Genomic DNA, 12262 nt, shown 5'->3' on the forward strand with positions numbered 1-12262 from the left:
AATTTCACTTAAATCTGATCATGTCTTGCTCAAGAGCTACAATCCTTTAACCCTAAGCACCAAAAGGACCTAGTTTGAATCTCAGCCACAGGTAAGCCCCACCATACCTACCAGTCACTATACCCGGAACCTTAATCCTTGAGTATTTCCCTCATCTTCTAAATGTACAATGTTCACTCTATAAATGGAAGTTGTGTTATCTCTCTTGTCAAAAATTCTAATTTCTTTTCTTATGAGCAAATCCAATTACTTTCAAAATCCAATTAAACTTCTCAGGAAAGTTTTCCCATACAGATCTCTAGTTTCTCTAGCTTCTTTGGCATTTGGTGTTTTCGCTATACATTTTATAATGTAATACCATACCACAAAGTAAGTACCAGTTCTTGAAAAGTTATTATTATTGATGTTCACTTAGTGACAAAATGCAAACAATCCTTCCAGTTCACCTGAAATTTCTATGGTTTACCTCTGCACACTCAAGTACCTACCAACCACCTAGACACAAAAATTTATTGACTGACTAGAATATAAATACCTCGCACCAACCACAATGTCACCATTATCCAGAACACAGCAGCACCATATAGACTGAGCTGGAAGTCGAATTGTTTGGGCACATTCACCATGTTTCCATATTCTCAGAGATCTGTCTTCTGCTGTTGTCACAAAATCTAAAATTAATGAAAACAGAAGAAAAAATTTGTTTGGATAAAACAGTATATTTATAAACAATGTTTTTCTATATATGTGTAACGACTAATTTAAAATTTTAGATTTTGTAACTTGTTACAACCTCAAAATCATGTTTTTATTTGTTTCACATTTTACACTCTATTCTTTGGACTAATTAGTTATACAAAGTCTCCTCAGACACTCAAAGGCCTTTTTATAATACAGTCATCTACTTTGAATTAATATGAAGGTAGTCACAGAAATTTCTGAAAAAAGGAATGTAATAGCAAAAATTTAAATACATAGCATACCATAATCTTACCTCTACAATTTGGAAAGACAGATATGCTATAAATGTAATTTGTATGTCCATAAAACACTTCCAGACACTCGCCAGTAATCTGCCACCTTCTAATACTAGCATCGTTTGCACAGGAAAGAAATTCTGTTTCACTCAAAATTGCCAAACCTCTTACACAGTCTTCATGCCCTGGATTAAAAAAGAATACAAACCAATAAAATGCACTGTTTAGTTAGAAGCACTGCATAGTTTATTAACCCCAAAAAACTTGTGAGTAGTAAAATCTAACTTTTCAAGTTTCAGAAACTTTATTTTCTCCTGTAGAAAGTGGTCTGGTAATCAGGCCATTTAGCATTGTTTATCCCCAGTCTTAGGAAGTTATTTTATATTTTTTCTATCTTCTTCAAATGATTTCTGAAACCCTCAAGATAGTGTAGACCAGGCTTGACCAGAGAGATCTACATGACCCTTATGACTCCCAAGTGCTGTGATTAAAGGCATGTACCACCACAACTTTAACCTTTAAGGAATAAAGAGGAAAAACAATAAAAACTCACACCCAAATATTAATGGCCTACGGTAAATAAATAAACAGTGTGATACTCCTATTAGACAGCAGAGAGGCTGATGATGTTGTTCAGCAGGAGCATGTAGTTAAAGTACAAGGGATTGGGTTCAAATCCCCAAAGCTGAAAGTCCATAAATAAGCAAATAATCAGACAATGGATGTCTCACTGTATCCAAGAGCTAGAGTTTAACTCCATACCAAAGTTACATGCATTACATTATATACAAAATCACACTCACCCAAATGGCCCCAATTATACTGAGTTTTTTAAATTACCATTTTTCAGCTTCTAAACTTTAGAGGAAAAAACAATAAAACAATCGAGCAGGTAAGAAGTACATTATGTATTATAAAAGTTAACACTGACATTACCTGAAAAAGTCCTCTCACACCTTCCTGCCTTCCACAGTTTAATAGTCTTGTCTGCTGATCCAGTTAACATCAATCCCTGTTCAGGTAAAATCTTTACTGCCCATACTGCAGCTGTATGACCCTAGGAGTAAAACAGGTATCAACTTAAGATGCCACAGAATCTTCAATGTTCATTTATTATCTAAATATTCACACAGAAACAATACCTGTAATGTCATCATGCATTTGTCATTCAGCCAGACTTTTGCAGTGGTGTCCCATGAGCCACTAAGCAATGTCCCAAATTTTCCAGATGAAAGACTACAAACTAAGGGGAGAAAGTGATTAGTTAGTATATTCTCATGCGAACAAATGTTCAACCTGGCAAGCTTCGAAACTATAACTTTTAGTAAATTTGTGAGGTGACAGTTTCTTAGACAATAAAATTCTAATCAGTGGAGCTGAGGGAACACAGTGATCAAGATTAAAAGCTTTGGTGCCAGAATGTCTAGGGACAAGGCCTCGCTGAGCCATTTATAAGCTCTGTGGCCATAAGGGCAATACAGAGAGTCCTAGGGTTTGTTTGCTTGTTTTAATTCTTATTTCCATTTATGTGTATGTGTATACACTTGTATGAGTGTATGTCATGTGTGACCAGAAGAGGGTACTGGATACCTTGGGAACTGGAGTTACAGGCAGTTGTGAGCTACCCAACCTTCATGGGAATTAGGTAGGAACTGGCAAATGGACCTTGTCAGGGTCAGAATTCAAAGCAAGAAAAAGATATTGAGTCAATTGGGCAACTGTAAATATTCATTAGATAGTTGACAGTAAGAATTTTGTTTGTTTGTTTTAAGTATAATAATGATGATACAGTTATTTCTTCCTTTTAGGGGAAAAAAGTTGGGGCTGGGAAGAAGGCTCAGTTGGTAAAGGGCTTGCCCTACAAGCACAAGGACCCAAGTTCAAGTTGCAAAGCCCATTAAAAATGCCAAGGGCTACTGCCAGGCGGTGGTGGTACACACTTTTAATCCCAGCACTTAGGAGGTAGAGGCAGGTGGATCTCTGTGAGTTCCAGGCCAGAACAGTTACACAAAGAAACTCTGTCTCAAAAACATAACAAAACAAAACAAAGCAAAGCAAAGCAAAACAAAACAACAACAACAACAAAATGCCAAGGTAGGACAGTGGTATGTGCTTAGAATTCTAGTGCTGGGGAGGTGAAAACCGGCAGATCCCTCGGCTATCTGGCCAGGCAGCTTAGTGGACTTGGCAAGCCTCAGACTACTGAGAGTCCTTTTCTCAAAACTAAAAAGGTGAGGGTAGATAGCTAGATGAGAGGAGATACTTATAGGCCTGATAATCTTAGTTCCATCATTGGATCCCACAAGATGGCAGAAGAAAACTGACTCCCAAGTGTTATCTGCCGAACTACTTACATGTGTATCATGTGTAAGTAGCATGCATCTACAAAAATACTACTAAAATAACTTTATGCAGCCCTGGCTGGCCTCAAACTCGGAGATCCACCTGCCTCTACCTTCCAAGTGCTGGGATTAAAGGATGTACGACAGTAAATTAAAAAAAAAGGGGGGGGGGGACAGCACTTGAGGAATGACATCCAAGGCTGTTCCTTGTCATTGTCTCCCCACCCCCACAAACACTCACATACACAGAATCACTGTTTGGGGTGGGGGGAAATCAGTAAATTAATGCACATTAATACTTGTTTTTTACAAGCCACAAAAGCCAAACAATTTTATCTTTTTAAGTGACAGGGGAATTAAAACTACATATACATTTCAAGTGTCCATAAATAACGATTTTTCAATGGACTTGGTGGCATAAACCTATAATTCCGGCTATCCAGGAGCTAATGCAGGAAGACGACAAGCTGAGGGTCTTACTACATGCACAATGAGTTCAAGAGGACCTTGGACAATTTATAAGATAGATCAGGGCTAAACACTTACTTATCTCGTGAGAAGCCCTAAAGTTTTATTAAAAAACAGCCATTCTGATTCATGCTTTTGTGTGAGTTGAGTTATAATAGCCATAGAGCCTGAAAAGCTGAAAACATTTAATAACTAACCCTTTACAGAAAAATTTTGTGAAGTTACATACTGAAATACTTATAGAAAAAAAAAGAACAAGACATTCATTTTAAAATAATACCATGGTAGAAGACGAAAATTAAATAAGCCAATGATAATCCTTAAAGCTATGGAAACTCATGGAGGGGATTTTTATACTATTTACTCCTGGGTACACGTATTTATTTAATAACTCACGATAAAATACCAAGTCTATAATTTGTAAACATTTAAAACTTTCCATAACAAAAACAACTTTAAAATCTGTATCATTTAAAATATGCACAAACATCTTCATATTCTTTACAGGAATTAAGTGTTTATACACCATGCCCTAAATTTCTACACACACTGTATAAAATAAGGGGCTGGAGAGATGGCTCATCATTAGTGCACAGGCTCTTGCAGGTGCTCAACCCCCTCTAGCCCCAGCACCCAGGTGTCTGTGCACAAACACACATACAAAATTACAAATAATAAAAAGAAATTTTTTGTTTTGTTTTGATTTTTCAAAACAGGGTTTCTCTGTGTAGCTCTGGCTGTCCTGGAACTCACTCTGTAGACTAGGCTGGCCTCAAACTTAAGAGAGATCTACCTGCCTCTGCCTCCTGAGTGCTGGAATTAAAGGCGTATGCCACCATGTCCAGCTATAAAAATAAATCTTAAAAAATGAAATAAAATAAAAATAAGTACACATAACCACACTGGTTTTGCACATCGTTTTATAACAAAGAGCTGTGATATTTCAAAGTATTTTCCTTTTAAAAATTATATCAGATCCCTACACACATTGTTCTTTGTTTTGCTGTGTTAATAGACAGTCAACCAGACAGAAAAAACAAAAACAAACAAACAAAAAACCTTTGTTAAGTAAATAATTTCTTTATACAAAATAGTAGAAAAAAGAAATTATAAGGTATATTAATATCACAGTTTCTTTCTTTTATAACTCAATACTTTACTTTTCATATATATATATATATATACATACATACATATATATATATATATATATATATATATATGGGCTTGAGGTATAGCTCAGTGGTAGGTAGAGGCTTCCTAGTATGCATGAAAACTGTCTGATTCCTAGTGCCAATAGGAAAAATATCTGAATATACCAATCTTTAAATCTGCAAGTAAATTTATAACAGAACATTTACATAGCTAAGATGGTCCAAAAAGGTTTCCAGCAACAAACACAGACAAAAACATGAGGAAAGAAGGCAGGTGGGTTGTAATTCAAAGTCTTCATTCAAATACACAAATACATCATTCTATGCTTACCAGTGTCTTTGTGACCCTTTAAAATATAAAGTGGCATCGGACTATCCAGTGAGAAAATGCATATATTGTGGTCATTTCCTCCAGTGGCAATTAGTCCATGAGGATATATGTCACTTGAGGGTATGATGCACACACAAGACACAAAATTAGAATGGCCGCTCATACAATGCATTTCCGTAAAGCCCCTGTTAGGACTAGAAAGACAGGATCATTAATAGATATACATTTGCTCCCTCCTGGCTTACCTTAAAATATAACACATAAAAATATTCATTACCACTCAGTGTACAGGCTGAACTTTAATACATACCATTCAAAGAACCTATTGTTTTTAATCAAACATTAAACAGCTTTGTTGCATAACAAGAGGATTATATCAGATTGGGAAAAATTGTGTTTTCTCAGTTAGAGTACACTAGTTAAGAGGAAAAGCAAGAAAAGACAAGACAGGAGATGAATATTCTAAGTGGACTTTTCTCATTCTCCAACACCATTCTCATCAGTCATTGTTACTCTAAGAAATCTCTGGGGAACTGAAACACTTGAAATTAAGATAATAAAATCCACTGTCAGTAAACTAAATTTGCTCAATGAAGTATAAACTTATGACCCATTAATATAGTATAGTAGATGCAGCTAAACAGCTAGAGTATCAATCATTTTCAGTATGCAATTTAAAAAAGGGGGAACTAATGTACTGTTTGGGAGCACAGGACAGTAGTAAGATTCCTTAGATTACAAATGATTGCCCATTTGCTACATACATCAATGACTTAAGTAATTAAAGCAATGGTATGATATACTGGGTAGAAAACAATAAGCTGGTAATTAAGACATATATACAGTTATATCTCTAGCAATCAAAAAGTTCACAATCTATTTGAAGCAGCTAAGGCAAGTGCACATAATGAGATCAAACTCCTGGAGAAAAACTGAACACACTCCAACAAAAACTGAACACTCCAACACACTAGTCTATTTTCTTTCTCAAAGTCCACTAACTAGTCATTTAACTACAAACAGCAGTTCATAGTTCAATAAAGGCATTACAGGGAGGATGAAGGGGAAAAAAAAAACTACAAATACAACTTTCAATAGTGTAAAAATAGCTATTTAAAAAGTAGTAAACGCTTAGGAGACCTGTGGAAAATGACTGACTTCTACACTGACATCAGGTTAAGAGGAGAATCAATGGACCAATCAGTCCCCTTCCCAAAAGGCTAAGAACTGCAGGGAACTCTGTGAAGATGCTAGCTGAGGTTGAAAGAACCAGGAACCTTTCTCCCCACTTAGCAAATGCACTGGCAGAATTTGTCTGGTAGTAATACTTGAGAACTATGGTGTCAACTGAAGGCTTCCAACTTCCAGGACGAGGCATAGATTGGAAACTGGATTTTAATTTTGCTGGGATCAAACCCAGAGCCCATGTACACCACACATCCGGCCCATTGAAGTTAATTGTAATCAATTTTTTCTAACTCCATGGAGGGTGACCCTCCACATGTTTCTGTAGCAGACTGCACACAAAAGCAGAAGCCAAAGGGTGCATAAGTATCCTGTCCTCCACATATCAGAGATCAGTTCTCTGATTGTGGTTTGCTATTCAAAATTAGGTGGCCATTGTTGAAACTTCCTGTCTTCCCTGCTGATGCAAACAATTGCCTCTCCAACTAAAGTGACTTAAGAATTTAAAGGACCAACACTCACTTTGCCCCTTCAGCATTCTCTTTTTCTACTTTTGAGAGCCAGACAATAAAATCTAGGATATTAGTAGTCAGGTATGATGGTACATGTTTGCAATCCCAGCACTCAGGAAGCTGAGGGGAGAGGATTTAGTTCAAAGCCAGCCTTGGCTACACAAGGTAGATCCTGTCTCAAACTACAAACAAAGGAACAACCTTAAAACAGGGTTATCCAAAAGCAACTGCATATCCAGGGAACTTAGAAGTGAATGTGCATGCTCAGGGAAAACACAGGTGAGAAAAGATCTAAGCCCTCAAGGATACATCTTGGGCTGGGATTCGGCAGATACTGAACAAACCATCAGCAAAGCTCTGGCCACTCAAAGCAGCAAAACAGATCCCTACAAGTGGTTCCTGAAAAAGCTAGAAAGCCAAATGGCATACCTACTAGTCAAAGAATCTAAAACGACCATCTTAAGAGAAAGGATAACAAACAAACAAACAAACAAAAGACAGGGCCTCACCGGACCTGGAACTTGCAATCTCACTGCTTCAGCATACCAAGTGCTAGAATTGCAAGGGTATATATGCCATACCTGGCTTAAAACAATTGTCTTACAGATGCTGGAAGACCTAAAGGAAGATGCAGAGAAACAAGGAAAATGATGGAGGAGTACAAGAGAAATGTCAACAAGGAGTAAGTCCAAAAGAAATTCTAAAGCTGCAGATTATAAGAACAAATGAAAAGTACCAGACAATTTCAAAAGCATAACACAGGCTGATAAGTTTGAAGACAGGAAATAGGAGTGATCAAGTCTGAGTAAGAAAGGAAGAATATCCGGGTGGTGGTGGCACACGCCTTTAATCCCAGCACTCGGGAGGCAGAGCCAGGCGATCTTTGAGAGTTCGAGGCCAGCCTGGGCTACCAAGTGAGTTCCAGGAAAGGCGCAAAGCTACACAGAGAAACCCTGTCTCGAAAAACAAACAATAAAAAAAAAGGGGGGGAGGGAAGAATACTAAAGTAAACCAAACCTAAGAGTCTCATGGGAACCAATGAAATGAACTATATACATACTGTAGCAGTCCTAGAACAGGGAGTGAAGAAAGAGGGTAGACAATATTTAATCAAATAATGGCTAAAAACAAACTCAAATTTGATAATGATATGAATGTATTCATCTACAAAAATTTCAAAATAAGGCAAAGTGCACTGAGACACAATCCAATGACAGAAGCAACTCATCACATATAATCTTTCCAGTAAGATGCTAGGCTTGGGTCTTAAGACAGTTTAGTAAGTAAAGGTGCTTGATGACCTGGGTTCAATCACTCAGGCCCACGTGGTAGAGAGAAATGACTGCTGCAAGTTGTCCCCTGACCTCCACACAGTGCTGTGCAAAGTGTACTTTCCCATATGTACATAATAAATAAAATGTACAAGTTATAAGATACCAGGCTTGGGAACGGAGAGGCAGCTCAGTTGATAAAATGCCTGCTGTGCAATGAGGAAGAACTGAGTTTGGATCCTCAGCATTCATGAAAAGCCAGCCTGTGCCCACGTCTGTAACCTCAGCAAGAATGAGAGAAGCAAAACCAGGGAGATCCCTAGAGCTCATTGGCCAGTCAAGCTAAACAGATGCGCTCCAGATTCACTGAGACAGTGCCTCCAAATATGTGGATAGTGACTGAAGAAGCCAACAGTATCAACACCAACACACACACACACACACACACACACACACACACACACACACACACACACACACACACACCTTACTCACAAAGTATGATACTAGGCAAATTCTCCATTTAAAACAAACAAACAAACAACAAACTGAAACAAACAAAACAAAAACCTTTGGAGCCATAATTCAGTGACAGAGTAAGTATTTTACATGCATGAGGCTCTTGGTTCAATTTCCACCATGTACATGTACAAACACCTCCAGAGGCAGGTGGCTCTGAGCCAGTATACTCCAAGTGTTAAAACACACAGAGAAGATAGGAAGTTAATGCAGACATTTCCAGATGACAAAAGCAAGTCAATTTCAAACTACCAAACTTGTCCTCCCAGACATATGTTTTTCAGATGAAATGAATTCAGAGTCATGTGAAGAAAACTAGTCCTCAACTGGGCTAGTGGTTTATAATAATTTTAGCACTTGGGAGACCGTGGCAAAAGAAATTGCAGCTTGAGAACAACCTTAGCTTCTTCTTTTTCTTTCTTTTTTTTTTTTTAAAAACTTTTTTCTTTTTGGTTGCCTTTTTTATTTATTTTATGTGTATGAGTGCTCTATCTGCATGTATGCCTGCCAGAAGAGGGCATCAGATCCCATTATAGATGGTTATGAGCCACCCTGTGCTTGCTGGGAATTGAACTCTTAACCTCTGGAAGAACAGCCAGTGCTCTTAATGGCTGAGCCACCTCTCCTGCCACAGCTTTGGTCTTTTGTTGTTGTTTTTTAAATAAATAGTGACTGGTGCAGCCAACAATATCAATAAAGAAAAAAGGGCCAGTCATATGGTTCGGTTCAGTGGGTAAAGGTATTTATGCACAAGCATGATTGATCTGAGTTCAATGCCCCAGACCCACTCCTACAAGCTGTCTACACACACACACACACACACACAATTAATTTTAGAGGTTTCAGTTACTTCCCCAAATCAACTAAACAGAAGACAGCGCTATAGGATTGGGGGGGGGGAACCTCTATGGAATATAGAAAATAATAGTAAAATGTACTCACTTTAAATGTCAATGTACTAAATGCTCAATCAAAAGACAGATTGGCAGAATGCTCCAAAACATGATCAACATGATCTAAGTATGTGCTATCTACACACAAGAGTTTCACTTTAGCTCCCCAAACACAAATACACTGGAGAAAGTTACTCCATGTAAACAGTTAAAAAAAAAAAAAAAGCAAAGGGAAGCTGTATGAATATTAGACCAATTGTCTTTAGTTAAAAACAGGCACCAAGTCAAATATATTATTACATATTAATAACACTTCATGCCAGGTATGATGACACATGCCTGTGATTCCAGCAAATTGGAGGGTAGGCCTAGGTTACATGGCAAAACCTTGTCCCAAGAAATTAAAACCAAAGAGGAATGCAGCAATAATATTTAATAATTATGAAGTTATATGCCTAATACAATCATCAAAATGTAGAAAGTGAAAACTGACAGAATTGAAAGCACAGCTCTACTATCACAGTTAAGACAGACTTCAATATCCCCCAGCGGCCAGCACTCAGGAGGCAAAGGCAGGTAGATCTCTGAGTTCGAGGCCAGCCTGGTCTACAGAGCTAGTTCCAGTAAAGCCAGGGCTACCCAGAGAAACTCTGTCTTGAAAAACCAAAAGACTTCAATATCCCACTCAATACTGACAACACAGAAAACAAGCCAGGGGCCTGGGGCCCAGGTCAGCAGCAGAAGCTTTATCTGCTAGGGTAAGACCCCATTCAATCTCCAGCAAGGCCAAATTAAAAACAGAAAAACAAAACAAAACAGAACAAAAGCAGAACTTGAACAATACAGTAAGCCAAGTGAAATAAGAGTATATCCCACCCAAGAACAAGACATTATGAAAAACAGGGTAATTCTTCTATTCAGAAAACTAAAAACAGAATTACCATATGATCCAACAGAATAGAAACAATTTCAAAGAACTCCTTAAGAAATCATATTCAGGAAAGGCGCAAAGCTACATAGAGAAACCCTGTCTCGAAAAACAAAAAAAAAAAAAAAAAACAAAAAAAACCAACAACAAAAAAAGAAATCATATTCAGCCAGGTGGTGGCTAAACAGAGAAACCCTGTCTCAAAAAACCAAAAAAAAAAAAAAAAAAAAAAAAGAAAGAAAGAAAGAAACCATATTCATAAAGCACTTTATGATAGCTAAACCATGGGAGCAACCCAATGCCCACCATGGATGAATTGATAAGGAAAATACTACTCAAAACCAGAATTTTATTCAGCCTTAAAAGAGAATTTTGCCGGGCGGTGGTGACGCACGCCTTTGATCCCAGCACTTGGGAGGCAGAGCCAGGCGGATCTCTGTGAGTTCGAGGCCAGCCTTGTCTCCAAAGCAAGTTCCAGGAAAGGCGCAAAGCTACACAGAGAAACCCTGTCTCAAAAAAAACAAAAAAAAACAAAAAAAAAAAAAAAAAAGGAGAATTTTATGATACAAGTCTTACTTGTATGTAGAAATTGACACATGTTACAATATGGACAACCTTTGAAGACATTATGCTAAATGAAAATGGCCAGTCATAAAATGATGAACACATTTATATGAAGCACAAGTTACCTAAAAGTAAAAATTGTGCAGATATAAAGGATGCTGGTTGCCAGTAGCTAAGGAGGGAAACTACTACTTTAATGGGTGGGTATACAGTTTCAGTTTTACAATACGAAACTATGAAGAGGGGATAGTGCTGAAGGTGGTACAACATTAGGCATGTAGTAAATACTACCAAACTATCCACCTAAAAATAGTTAAGAGGGTCAATTTTGTCATGTTTTACTATATTAACAACTGGGCCGGGAGACTGATGGCTTCAGAGCACATGCCACACAAGCATAAGGGCTTGAGTTTGGATCCCCTGTACTCACTTAAACAGCCAGGCCTATCTGTGAGCACCTGTAACATCAGCACTGCCCAGAAGGAAGGGGGCACAGACAAGAGGGTCCCTGGAGCTTGACTGCCAGCCAGCCTAGTTGATTAAGAAAAAAAGGTATGCTCCAAGGTCAGATAGATAACTTATCTCAAGAAATAAGGCAGAGAGCCATAGAACAGGACTTTCTTGTCCTCCTTGAGTGTCTGTACAAGCATGTGAGCAAACATACAGTGATGTTTGAGTTAAGAATGGTTTCCTTAGGCTCATATAGTTTAATGTTTGGTCCCCAGTTAGTAGAACTATTTGGGAAGGATTAAGAGGTGTGGCCTTGTTGGAATAGGTGTGGTCTTGTTGGAGGAGCTATGTCATTGAGGGTGGGCTTGGAGGTTTCAAAAGCCCAAGCCTGGCCTAGTCTTGCTCTCTCTGTCTACAACTTGCAGGTCAGACGTGAGCTCTGAGCTACTGCTCTAGTGCCATCCCTACCTGCCTGCAGCTGTGCTCCCCACCATAATGATCATGGACTGTCCCTCTGAAACTGTAAGCAGGCCTCCTAACTAAATGCTTTATTTTATAAGTTGCTTTGATCACAGCAATAAAACAGTAACTAAAACACATACCCCTCCCCCGACCTTTTTAAAAATTAGAGCAGGGTGTGTAGGATGTGTGGAGGCTAAGGCAGTAGG

General features: G+C 38.2%; 1 protein-coding gene across 1 annotated transcript in view; it reads right to left on the reverse strand.

Annotated features, from left to right (window-relative positions):
• Plaa (phospholipase A2 activating protein) overlaps nucleotides 1-12262 on the reverse strand; it is a 35208-nt gene that overhangs the window by 17359 nt on the left and 5587 nt on the right. Inside the window, exons 2-6 of the mRNA XM_006974014.4 lie at nucleotides 5273-5466; nucleotides 2120-2220; nucleotides 1914-2034; nucleotides 995-1162; nucleotides 536-671 (exon numbers count right to left, since the gene is read on the reverse strand). Coding sequence (XP_006974076.1) covers nucleotides 536-671; nucleotides 995-1162; nucleotides 1914-2034; nucleotides 2120-2220; nucleotides 5273-5466 — 720 coding nt within the window. The remainder of the gene's footprint in view (nucleotides 1-535; nucleotides 672-994; nucleotides 1163-1913; nucleotides 2035-2119; nucleotides 2221-5272; nucleotides 5467-12262) is intronic.

The sequence above is a fragment of the Peromyscus maniculatus genome, chromosome 2 (assembly GCF_049852395.1).
Source record: "Peromyscus maniculatus bairdii isolate BWxNUB_F1_BW_parent chromosome 2, HU_Pman_BW_mat_3.1, whole genome shotgun sequence".
NCBI classification, from domain to species: domain Eukaryota; kingdom Metazoa; phylum Chordata; class Mammalia; order Rodentia; family Cricetidae; genus Peromyscus; species Peromyscus maniculatus.